This window comes from Rhinatrema bivittatum, chromosome 1, assembly GCF_901001135.1.
Source record: "Rhinatrema bivittatum chromosome 1, aRhiBiv1.1, whole genome shotgun sequence".
NCBI classification, from domain to species: domain Eukaryota; kingdom Metazoa; phylum Chordata; class Amphibia; order Gymnophiona; family Rhinatrematidae; genus Rhinatrema; species Rhinatrema bivittatum.
Window position 1 is genome coordinate 374,315,826 of NC_042615.1, and position 13,537 is coordinate 374,329,362.

At 45.8% G+C, this 13,537-nt stretch overlaps 1 protein-coding gene across 1 annotated transcript in view; it reads right to left on the reverse strand.

Annotated features, from left to right (window-relative positions):
• Positions 1–13,537, reverse strand: part of ADGRL3 (adhesion G protein-coupled receptor L3) — a 2,126,115-nt gene that overhangs the window by 689,077 nt on the left and 1,423,501 nt on the right. The window contains exon 8 of the mRNA XM_029600930.1: positions 9,271–9,333. Coding sequence (XP_029456790.1) covers positions 9,271–9,333 — 63 coding nt within the window. The remainder of the gene's footprint in view (positions 1–9,270; positions 9,334–13,537) is intronic.

The window sequence follows — 13,537 nt, forward strand, 5'->3', positions numbered from 1 at the left end:
CCTCCCAGAGCAAGGAGCGGGGATGGACTCAGGAACTGCTGACTTGAATAGGTAGGACTGGCCTGGCACCAAATCTTCTACCTGGATAAGCCAACTCTTGCTCAAGTTGCGCCCTCAGGTTCTGGTGGCCGGCAGGCCTTAATAAGAGGTGCACTTGAGAGCAAGGGTACAGGAGGGTCCCCAGCAGAGCAGGGAAGGCCTGCAGAAAAGCAAGCAGATAATAAAAGGGTTCCCACAAACAAACACAAGACAGGGAGTGCACCACTAAACAAGAGCACACAATACCAAAACAGGACAGACACAGAACAAACAAAATAGAGGGCCACAACAGCAGGGCCAAACTTAAGGCAGACTGACAAAAGCAACCAAAAGAACATAATATACACCAGATAAGAACAGGAACATGAACAAGATCTAGGAAGACCACAAACTTGATCCAATACCATAGAACTGGAAAAGGAATTAACAACAAGGCTGAGTAAAGGATGGCCATAACAGGGATCACAGAAGATTCCCAGCTGAGGCAAGGTACTGTGAATGAGGCAGGCTTTTAAGGATGCGACAATGCAGGGAACATGGCCGCCAGCAGGTCCTCCAGGCCATAGGGCTTTGGAGGCCTGAGCAGCAGGGAACTGGGTTCACTAAGGTCATCTGCTAGCGGGAGGCCAGAGCTGCACACAGGTCCTCAATTTTCCTTTCTTTACAAGAAATAATACCTGTCAATTATAGATAGGTCAAGAAAAAAAGAACTAAAAATGTATATTTTTATGAAGAACTCTATAAGATTAAAGTGTTAACATTATTAGGATTGGATGTACTTTATATGAGAATGTCAAAACTATGATACAGGGAATTCTACTACTTCAAAGATTTCCATGGAAGCCTATTTTGAAAATGCCTTTTAGAAATTTTGAAAAAAAGAAAACATAATGAAATGTCAAATAAGAATAGGTGCAATATGCAGGAGGAATTCAAAGTGATAGCTGACCAGAGCAGCAACCACACACTGGGAAGGGGTCATGACCTAGATGGAAACAGACACAATTGTGTGAATAGCATCAGACTGATTGCCAGTTAGGATCCACCTGCGGGACAGTATTAAAAGCTCTTGGCTTACAAATGTCAAATTAGCAGTAAATCACAGTCGCCAGCTTCTGGCACCAAAAGAATCATGTCTTGGGTTTTCTAGGTGAGAAACCATGTCATATCACCTGCAGTCCTAGCAACATCCTTAGCTTGCCATGAATTCTCCATTTTCTAAGCCATGAACACATTGTGGAATTAGTTACTAGAATAGCAATTTACTTTCATAAATTTGTTCCAACAAAACTGCTCTCTCATGCATTCTGGTGAATTTAGTGAAATGCAGCACAATGCCTGCTTGCTATTTTACACCCACTGTGAATGTAAAGAGCCTAAATAAGGTATATATATTCAAACAAGGAAAAAAAGCTTTCTAATCAAAGGACCCAATCTGACAACAGACCCACTTGACCTCCAAGTGGCTCTTAGAGCAGGAAAGCGAAGATCAAGAAAGCAGAATAGTAAGTATGTTTCTCTAGCTGCCTATATTCAAGAAGAGTTCTTTTAAAGTTTCTAGTGTTACATGTAAAAGCACACTTTTTTTTAAAGAAGCTGCTGAACCTGACAAAAGATTACAAAAATGGTACTCTAATAGAACAGCAAATCAAAGAGCAAGAACTGCACCCAAAGAAAGTATTATAACACGATAGGTACAGAAATTCACATAGTCCAATTTTCAATATTTTATGGATACATTTATTATTGGTCACAAATGGCAACTCCACTGTTTATCATGCATAAATTTCACACGATGGGTACCCCAGCACGGACCCGTATTTCGCCGGGGCTGAGTCGGGAGGGACAGACCTGAATTAACATGTCTAAAACAAAAACATAAAAGGACTATATCAGATAAAGGCTAGACAAACCGACATTATTTTGTAAAGGAATTTTTACATAAAGTCATGAACCTCAAAAGTGTATTTCAGGGAGCACGTATACCATTGTAAGCGATGTATTTTTAAAGAGACCTAAAAGGCGCCAAAACAAACGTGAACCAATCAGGAGAGCAGAGTAAAATCAACCAATCTTGAGAGAGAATGTCATGGAGGAAAATCAAGTGAAATATGTCCATTCCAGTTCTTTATTAAGTCCATGAGGCGAGACAGTATTAAGTAAATAAATCCAACGCTGCTCTTTGCGGATCAAATACTCAGAAAAGATTCCCCCACGATGCAGGGGGACGACGACAACTTCCAAAACAAAAAAGTGCAAATCAGAGACATTGTGAGAACACTGAACCCAATGCTCAACCAAAAGCGCATTTTCCTGTGTATGTTTGATATTAGAGCGATGTTCCACAATTCTAGTTTTAATCTTCCTGGTCATCTTACCAACATATATTTTTTTGACAAGGGCACTGAATAATGTAAATTACTCCTTCGGAGTTACAATCTGAAAACGATCTTAAATCATATCTTTTGCCTGATTGGGGATTATCAAAATATGACATAGTACTAGTGTGTGAACATACAGAGCAATTCCCACATGGTTGGTGTGTGCCCATGCTATGATCATTCAAACGTGTGAAAATGAAGTCAGATTGTGTCAACAAATCGCGTAAATTACTTCCCCTCTGATGTGTGAACCACAATGACCCTTGTAACAATACCTGAAGGGATAGTGAATTCCAATGTTGGCATATAATTTTAGTGATTAAATGGCTCAGAAGGGAAAAAGGTAAAATACACACACTAGTACTGTCATATTTTGATAATCCCCAATCAGGCAAAATATATGATTTAAGATCGTTTTCAGTTTGTAACTCCGAAGGAGTACTTTAAATTATTCAGTGCCCTTGTCAAAAAATATATGTTAGTAAGACGACCAGGAAGATTAAAACTAGAATTGTGGAACATCGCTCTAATAGCAAACATACACAGGAAAATGCTCCTTTGGTTGAGCATTGGGTTCAGTGTTCTCATAATGTCTCTGATTTGCACTTTTTTGTTTTGGAAGTTATCGTCCCCCTGCATCGAGGGGGAAACGTTTCTGAGTATTTGATCCACAAAGAGCAGCGTTGGATTTATTTACTTAATACTGTCTCGCCTCACGGACTTAATAAAGAACTGGAATGGACATATTTCACTTGATTTTCCTCCATGACGTACTCTCTCAAGATTGGTTGATTTTACTCGGCTCTCCTGATTGGTTCACGTTTGTTTTGGCGCCTTTTAGGTCTCTTTAAAAATACATCGCTTACAATGGTATACGCGCTCCCTGAAATACACTTTTGAGATTCATGACGGTATGTAAAAATTCCTTTACAAAATAATGTCGGTGTTACAGCCCCGGTCGCCTGCACAGCGACCGGGTCCTTACCTTCTCCGCGGGTCTTCCTTCAGCGCCGCGAGCTGCGCGATCCCGGGCTGGCCTGGCCGCATGGCAGCGGCGTCCTCCTCATGGAGACGCCGGCAAGGCCCGATGGTAGCTCCTCCCCCTGCAGGGGAACGCGCGCGCGCGAGGGCAGTCCTTTTAAGGGTCCGGCACCCGGAAGTGCTGAACCGCCCTCTCTCTGACGTCAGCCCCGGCGGGGGATTTAAACCCGCAGCTTTCTCCCTTGCCTTGCCTTGCAACGCGGTCGCTCCTTGGAGGGTTAGTTGCAGTTCCTGATTCCGGTTACCAGTTCCAGTGTTCCTGTTATCTTTGACTCTGATTCCTGCTGCCTGCCTTGACCACGGTTTGTCTTCTCGCTTCTGATTCCGGCTGCCTGCCTTGACCACGATTTGTCTACTCGCTTCTGATTCCTGCTGCCTGCCTTGACCACGGTTTGTCTTCTCGCTTCTGATCCCTGCTGCCTGCCTTGACCACGGTTTGTCTACACGCTTCTGATCCCTGCTGCCTGTCCTGATCCTTACTCCGTTCCGGGTTTTCCTTCACCTCTGCGACTCTCCTAAGTCTCAGCGGTCCGGGTTCCTACAGGCTCCTCCTGGGGGAACCTCGGACTTCCAGGGCGAAGCCACCTAAGCCCTAGCGACCCGGGCCTCAACAGCTCCTCTGGTGGGGTCTCGGGTTTCCAGGTGAAGATCCTTCGTCAGCGGTGTGTGTCTGCCTTCCATCGGTCGGTCCAAGGATCCACTTCCGACGTTAACAGTTTGCAAGGCCATGGATCCAGCAGACCTCGCCGGCCTGCAGGCTATTCCCAGACTTGCCCAGCGCCTGATGCAACAACAGCAGGTACTGGATTCTCTGGCTGCCACCGTGGAACGGTTGGCTACTCGCATGGACTCTGAACCCTCGGCATCGGCTCCGGTTCCGGTATCCGCACCAGCACCTGTGGTGATGCTCCACACCCCCACGCAGCTTCCGGCTCCATCCCGTTTTGCAGGGGATTCTAAGGCCTGTCGCGGCTCTCCACGCAACTTCGGGAACCACCCTTACGGGTCACTTCTATCCAGGGTACACCACTTTCTGGCAGTATTTCTTCTATTAACACGCCTCTCATCCTCCAGACTGGGCTGCTCCATACGGAGAAGATTTCTTTTCTGATTTTGGAAAAATCCGTACACCCGGTGGTTCTCGGATTACCCTGGCTCCAACTACACTCCCCAGAGATCCGATGGGACGATTTACAAATCACTCGATGGAGCCCACAGTGTTTCCGCTGCATCCAGTCCCGTAGGGGGCAACAAATACCCCTCGCACATACGGATATCAGACTTCAGCTTCCATTCCCGTACCAAGACTTCGCCGATGTGTTCTCTAAAGAAAGGGCAGAATTACTGCCACAACATCGTCCTTTTGATTGTGCAATCGAACTGCTTCCTGGCTCTACTCCTCCTTGGGGAAGAGTGTATCCTCTATCTCAGCCCGAAACTCGGGCCATGTTGGAGTACATCACCGAGAACCTTGCTAAGGGGTTTATTCGTCCCTCGAAGTCACCTGCAGGGGCAGGTTTCTTCTTTGTGGCAAAGAAGGATGGGCCTTTGAGGCCGTGTATAGACTATCGTGGACTCAATGCCATAACCAAAAAGAATCGCTACCCACTGCCTTTAATCCCTGAGCTGTTGGACAAACTCCAGGGGGCACAGGTATTTACAAAGTTGGACTTACGGGGAGCCTACAACTTGGTTCGTATCCGTCCCGGGGATGAATGGAAGACCGCTTTCAACACCCGGGACGGACACTACGAGTACTTAGTAATGCCATTCGGACTATGTAACGCTCCCGCTGTGTTTCAGCATTTAATAAACGAGATTCTTTGGGAATTCCTGCATTCATGCGTCATTGTATACCTGGATGACGTCCTCATCTACTCTCCTGATCTGACCTCTCACCGGCGACATGTTCGACAGGTACTCCAGATTCTTCGGGATCATCGCTTGTTTGCAAAACTTGAGAAATGTCTCTTCGAACAAGACTCTTTGCCCTTCTTAGGGTATATCGTTTCTGCAACAGGTTTTCGAATGGACCCCAGCAAAGTATCCGCCATCCGGAATTGGCCTCGGCCGGTAGGTTTGAAGGCTTTGCAATGCTTTTTAGGTTTTGCAAATTTCTACCGGCACTTCATTCCACAGTATTCCCGGATGGTGGCCCCGCTCACCACCCTGACCAAGAAGGGCGCGGACACTCGAGTCTGGCCTACCGAGGCTTGTAAAGCTTTTGAGGACTTAAAGGAGGCCTTCCTCCAAGACACTTGCTTACGACATCCGGACCCAACACAGCCTTTCTTCATGGAGGTGGATGCCTCCAACATAGCGGTAGGGGCAGTCCTCTCTCAAAAGTCCAGTTCTGGTCATCTATTTCCTTGCTCCTATTTCTCCAAGAAGTTTACCCTGGCCGAGAACAACTATGGAATAGGGGACAAGGAGCTACTTGCGATGGCTGGAGGGAGCTCTTCACCCGGTGACGGTCTACACCAACCATAAAAATTTAGAGTTCCTGAATCAAGCTCAGTGACTTAACCCCAGACAGGCGCGTTGGTCACTTTTTTCAGTTGGTTCGACTTCATCCTCAAGTACCGAGCAGCATCAAAGAACGTCCGGGCGGATGCCTTGTCTCGTAACGATATTCAGGAGGAAAGGGAAGAATCACCTCAATACATCATCTATCCTGCCAAGATCCAGTTAGCTAGTACTGTTGTGTCCTCTCTGGAGCGGATAGTTGTTCCCCGCAGGGAACGCAGGAGGGTCCTCGCTTGGGCTCATGACTCCCTTTCTGGGGGTCACGCCGGCAGGGAGAGGACACTTGATCTTCTGAACCGCTATTACTGGTGGCCCACGGTGCGCCAGGATGTACGCCTGTATGTGGATTCTTGCCCCTTCTGTGCTAGGCAGAAGCCTCTCAGTGGCCGACCGTGGGGTCTCCTTCAGCCACTACCTATACCCACTGAGCCATGGACCCATATCGCCACTGATTTCGTGGTAGATCTACCCCCTTCCAAGGGCAACACCGTGATATGGGTAACAGTGGATCGCTTCTCCAAAATGGTTCATCTCGTACCTCTACCTAAGCTACCTTCGGCACCTGAGTTGGCCCTTCTTTTCACACAACACATCTTTCGGGCTCACGGACTCCCGCAAAGCATCGTCTCTGACAGAGGCCCTCAATTCACCGCTCGGTTTTGGCGAGCCATCTGCAAGAAGTTTGGGGTGCAGTTGAATCTGTCCACTGCATTCCATCCTCAGAGTAATGGACAAACTGAACGAATGAATAGGTCTTTGAAGACCTTCCTCCGAAGCTTTATCTCTGAAAAAGGAAACAACTGGGTGTCCCTCCTTCCTTGGGCCAAGTTTGCCTACAATAATCACACTCATTCAGTAACCGGATGCCACCCGAGACCGCCGGTTCCTATTCCTGTTACGGTTCCTTCACTGGCGGCGCTGTCGGTGGCTCATCAGATTCATCATCTCTGGAAGACTATTCAGCAGCGACTCGCATCATCAGCAGAGAAGGCACAAAGATGTGCCAATCGCCATCGACGACCAGCACCAGTATTCTTACCTGGTACCAAGGTCTGGTTGAGTACCAAGAATCTTCACTTGCCAGGCCGCTCTCGGAAATTGGCATCCAGATACTGTGGTCCATTCTCAGTAGGGGAGCGAATAGGGTTAGTCTCTTATAGACTTCGACTGCCCTCATCTCTACGTATTCACAACGTGTTCCACATATCTCTACTGAAACCTGTGGTGCTCTCCCGTTTTCATCACCCTTCTACAGATGCCGTATCATCCGTCTCTGCTGAAGAGCCTACTTATCAGGTACGAGAAGTTCTAGACGTGCGTTTCCACGCTCAACGCTGGGAGTATCTGCTGGCATGGGAGGATTGTGGTCCTGAGGAGAATTCTTGGGAGCCCGCCCGAAATATTTTGGACAAGTCGCTGTTACTTCAGTTCCATAAGGACAATCCCGGGAAACCGGGACCTCTAAGGAGGGGGCGTAAGAGAGGGGGTACTGTTACAGCCCCGGTCGCCTGCACAGCGACCGGGTTCTTACCTTCTCCGTGGGTCTTCCTTCAGCGCCGCGAGCCGCGCGATCCCGGGCTGGCCTGGCCGCATGGCAGCGGCGTCCTCCTCGTGGAGATGCCGGCAAGGCCCGATGGTAGCTCCTCCCCCTGCAGGGGAACGCGCGCGCGAGGGCAGTCCTTTTAAGGGTCCGGCACCCGGAAGTGCTGAACCGCCCTCTCTCTGACGTCAGCCCCGGCGGGGGATTTAAACCCGCAGCTTTCTCCCTTGCCTTGCCTTGCAACGCGGTCGCTCCTTGGAGGGTTAGTTGCAGTTCCTGATTCCGGTTACCAGTTCCAGTGTTCCTGTTATCTTTGACTCTGATTCCTGCTGCCTGCCTTGACCACGGTTTGTCTACTCACTTCTGATTCCTGCTGCCTGCCTTGACCACGGTTTGTCTTCTCGCTTCTGATCCCTGCTGCCTGCCTTGACCACGGTTTGTCTACACGCTTCTGATCCCTGCTGCCTGTCCTGATCCTTGCTCCGTTCCGGGTTTTCCTTCACCTCTGCGACTCTCCTAAGTCCCAGTGGTCCGGGTTCCTACAGGCTCCTCCTGGGGGAACCTCGGACTTCCAGGCGAAGCCACCTAAGCCCTAGCGACCCGGGCTTCAACAGCTCCTCTGGTGGGGTCTCGGGTTTCCAGGTGAAGATCCTTCGTCAGCGGTGTGTGTCTGCCTTCTGACCATCCCTCTCCATCGGTCGGTCCAAGGATCCACTTCCGACGTTAACAGTCGGTTTGTCTAGCCTTTATCTGACATAGTCCTTTTTTGTTTTTGTTTTAGACATGCTAATTCAGGTCTGTCCCTCCCGAGGCAGCCCCGGCGAAACACGTGTCAGTGTTGGGGGACCCATCGTGTGAAATTTATGCATGATAAACAGTGGAGTTGCCATTTGTGAACAATAATAAATTTATCCATAAAATATTGCAATTCGGACTATGTGAATTTTCTGTACCTATCGTGTTATAATAACTCTAATAGAACAGAACATGTACAATAAAAACATAATTTGATTAGAAAATAATACACATAACCACGTCAGAACAGACATTCACTTATGAAGTAAAATATAGTGGTCAGAACAGTGTCATAAACTGCTGGACACAAAATAGAATTTAATTGGTTCATTACATCTTTTATGGTACCACAGTTAATATAAAGCAATTAGATTCAATAAACAATGAGCGACTCCACTGGTATCACAGCTTCTGGAAAGCTATTTCCAAAATTAAAAAAATAATGGCTTAATAGCAGCATTTTTGGTGGAGGAGTTTCCTGGTAGATAGCACAGTAGGCCACGAACCAAGGAAGCTGTAGGATCAAAGTCTGCTTTTCCCAATGATGGTCTTTGTGACCCTGGGCAAGTCACTGCACCCTCTTTTGAGATATTGCACATACAAAGAACTTGCTTAGAAAAAGGAATGCACTGCCAAAAGGGCTAATATTCAAGGGTACATTTGAAGTTAAAATATTAACAGTTTACCGCAGGTAAATATTTTATTTCACGGAATATTTTATAATTAAAATAATAAACTATCAGCATTTTGATCCTACAGCACAGACCACTAAACAGTTATAGACTGTGGAGAAATATGTGGCTGGTCCCACCTAAAATGATGGAGTCCCCAGCGCACACATGGACTGTCCACAGACTTCTGTGAAACGTTTAGCAAATCTGCACAGTTCCTTCTGATGAACAGTAGATGGCAGGTATTTTAAAATGAACAACTAAATCAGCTCCTTACCTTTCAGTGGCTTTTCCAACTCAGAGTCTATGTAGTTTGGTGGAGCAATATAGGATACCTGCCCTGTTGATGTACAACATAGTTCAGTTAGCTGATGCATTAATAACTCGTAAGCATGCAGTTTAACACATCAGAAATGAGACCCAAACCAAACTATTCTGTGCGGACTAACAAGTTGAATGTCTCCATTGTAACATTCTACTAGCTTGTTTTTGAAGGGATGCTGTGGCTTCACTATGAATTAGGTTTCAACGTAGATGTGGGGTGGGATGGAGGCCAATAATTCTAGGACAGGGACCTCAACATGTGCCCCGTTTTTATTACTCTATAAGTTAATCTTACCAGCAGAAAGCTTTGAATTTCAGAAAACGTAAATATCTCAGTTCTAAAACAATTCTGTAAAAACACATCATGGATTTTTAAGCTTTATTACTATTATTTAAAAGTTCTGATGGGAGAAGGATAATGCCAATAGTCATCTTCCAGGTCAACATGTCCTTTAGTTAATTCCTAGGTGCCTTGAAATACTTTGGCTTTTCCTTGGGTTCTGAATTCTTTCTAACAGGGCTGCAATTGGCAAGCAATGCTCTTTTAGCCATTGATGTCATTTTCACTTAATTCTTATATAAGTTACACATTCTACTACAGTCATCAAGTGCTATTAATTTATTACAAACCCCCCCCCCCCCAGCTTTTGTATGCAAAGAATCTGATTATTATTATTCACGAGAAAAATGAGTTTGGGTTTTAATTAATTCTAAAATAAAATTTCAAAGGAGGAAAGATTATATATAAATAACTGCAATGCCTTTTCTGTTTACTGCTAGAATGCAGCTCTGTGGTGTATTTGTAAGAGATTATATATTTGTACAGATAACATATACAGGTAGGTGGATAGGTACCAAGATTTAGAGGTTGAGAGATTTCTGGCTAATTAGATTAATTCTAATATAAATCTCACTGGTGAGCTATAATGAAACACACTCCCCATAGCTCTGAAAAATGCTCTCCCTTAAAACTGGATCATAAGGTTATTCCTACTACAGAGAAACTTCTATATCAAACACAGAGATAATGCACGCATTTACTGGAACCATTTGCAAGGCTGTTAATCTCTTTTTCTAAACAAGGAAAGTTAATGATACAAAGATTATGACAGCAGCTAGAGTAACCTTCCCATTTCAAGTAATATTAGCACAGCAATAAAAACAGTTGATTCCTCTTATGAGGCATATTCCAAATAATTAATACAGCTCCCTGTTGACATTTGCTGTTGTTGCTTCAGGGTTTTTTGTATTTTTTTCCTTGGCTAGCATGCATGCATGGAGAGTGAAGAACTTCAAGGCTCTTGCTAATGACATTCAAGAGTATTGTTTTCATATCAGTCTGGGGCAAGTAATACAATCTTTTCAGGCGCATACAACACTGTAAAGAAAAAAGAAATATGTTTATGTGGACTCTCATATGTGGGGAGGGCGATTTTCAAAGCAATGTGTTATGGGGAAAATAGTCACATCAATCAGCTGTTTTAAAATGTCCTTGCCTCAATGCAGCTGAAAGTCCAGGCCCTGTTCCTCAGGGTGTGTGCTTATAGCTGCTTTCAGAGGAGGCACTCCCAGGGGGGATGTTTGTGTTGAGAAGGAAAAAGAACCATGCGTGGAGGTGGCAATTTTGAAAATATCTGCATGCCCTTTTCAAGGCAAATCCTACCCACACTAAAAAGCTGGTGCAGGCTTTGAACCCACAGCAACTATCAAAGTGAAGGCCCCTCGCATACTTTCCCTTTGGAAATTGGTGCAAAGGATGCAAGTAAAAAAATACCGGCAGACACTGCATCAGTGCAGGACAATTTGGATATCTGCTATCTTTTTTTTTTTTTTTTTTAAATTCTTTATTTATGAATTTTAAATTTACAAATAAGTAAATGTCAATTCAATTTAACATTATTCAATTTTTACACTGAACATTCTGTAGGAAATTGGTTCTCATTACTCTTCCAATCATACATGTAAAAAACTATAATTATTAACACCTTGTTTCCTTGTTACCAAACAAATAAAGGGGAGCTATATATGAGCAAATAAACAAAAACATTCTTCTCTAAATTATTACAGAAGTATGCAAAGAATATATTTAACATTCCAACTATACATGGATTTGAGCTCTAGCCTCCTCCCTCTGGTTCCTCCGTTCTTCCAAGAACTTTTCTAAATGTTCTGGTTCATAATATACATATCTTGTCCCATCTATACGCATAATGCATTTACAGGGAAATCTTATTACAATTTGAATACCTCTTCTTTCAGGCTGAGTTGCATCGCGGGGAGGTTGGTGGTCCGTGCGGTTGGAGGCAGGTCATATGGTGCTGTTTGTGGCGCATGCTTCCTGCTGCGATAGAGTCGGAAGAGGTGGTGACTGTGCGACAGTGAGGCATGTGAGGAGGGGGGGGGGGGGGCGGGATCGTCCGACTGAGACGGCGGATCAAGTCGGCAGTGTGGCTGGTCAGCTGGGCCTGCGTTGCTGGCGGGAGCTTACTTGGTGAGTGGTTTAGGCTCCGGAAGGGATCGTGGAGTGCCTGAAGTGTGTGTGCAGCCGGTGAGGTGTGGTGCAGCGGCGGCCCAGAACTGAGCGAGGTGGCTGACAGCGCGGGAAGGGGGACAGGGCCTGCCTTCATCGGCGCAAGGGGAGCGTTCTCATTCTAGGAGCATTTCCGGGGTGAGGGGGGCGCGCACTTGGGGGTCGAGGCTGCAGTGTTCCTCCATCGTCTTGTGGGGGGGGGGGGAGGCTGTACCGGCTGGATTTAGGATAGCTTCTGGGGAGGTTTTGGTGCATTCTGACATCAGTGTGGCATCAGGAGATACTATGGGGGTAAATACAACTTGGGGGGATAGGCGGGCTAATGCAGGCAGTGGATGGGGGGGGGTTTCCTGGTTTGATGAATTTAGGAGGCATGTGTGCTCCTGGTTGCTGGTAGGGTAGACAGACATTCCCAGAATGGCAGGATGTGGTGGTTCATGTTCAGAGACTGGGGGTTTTAGATTGATGGGTGCTGGGCATGAGATATATGAATGGATGGTTGGAATAGGGGGATCCTGTGTGTTACCTTGAGTGTTGTCTCATGGTTGGGGGATGGGTGTTTTGGATCAGGAAGGGAATATGTGTGGGGCTTGGGAACCCTCTGGGCAGCATTTCTCTGTGGGCGCTGAGGGCTGAGTAGTCCATTGGGCAAGAACTGGTTATCCGAGGGCTCTTACCCTAATCAGTGTAGCTGCTTTGCTTCCTTGGCTTCAGGTTTATCCAAAATCTGATGCGGCAGTTGTTTTGCTCAAAGGCTTTGATAGTGGTTTTAGAATTCCTTATTTTGCCCCGGACATAGTGGAAGGAGGTGTTAATTGTCCTTCTGTGCATAAGATAGCTAACTTGGTGCAGACAAAATTACAAGTGGAGATTGAGTTAGGTAGAATTGCTGGGGCTTTTATGGAGCCTCCATTTCAGTGGATGGTTTTATCCCCTTTGGAAGTGGTGGTTCCTAAGAAGGAGCCAGGTAAATTTATGTTGATCCATATCTTGTCCTTTCCTGAGGGATGTTCAGTGAATGATTTCATTCCTCAGGAACTCTATACTGTGTGTTATGTCTCTTTCAATTCGGCTGTTCAATTGCTGCAGGGTTATGGTCGGGAGTGGGGGGGGGGCTTTGATGGCCAAAGTGGACATTGAGTCTGTTTTTCGGCTTCTGCCGGTCCATCTGAACAATTTTCCTTTATTGGGATTTTGGATTGGTAGGTGCTATTATTTTGATAAGTGCATGCCAATAGGTTGCTCTATCACATGCGCTTATTTTGAGCTGTTTAGTACCTTTGTACAATAGGTGGTTGAATAGCGATCAGGAATGTCCAACATTGTGCATTATCTGGATGACTTTCTGCTTGTCGGTAAGGACGGTTCAGATGTGTGTTCTGAAATTATGTAGTGTTTTAGGAAGGTTTTTTCAATTTTTGGCATACCCATTATGGAGAGGAAGATAGAGGCTCCTTGTACCTGCTTACTATTCTTGGGAATCAAATTGGATTCTGTTGAAATGGTTTCTTGCTTGCTTCTTGATAAAGTGGTGAAGATAAGGGAGCTTGCTGGGGAGCACTTATTTGTAAAAAGATAACCTTGTAGCAAATGCAGTCCTTGCTGAGAAGTTTTAACTTTGTCTGCCGGGTTATTCCCATGGCGGCAATGCCGGGTGTCAGGAAGAGTAATTATTATATTCAAGTCATTC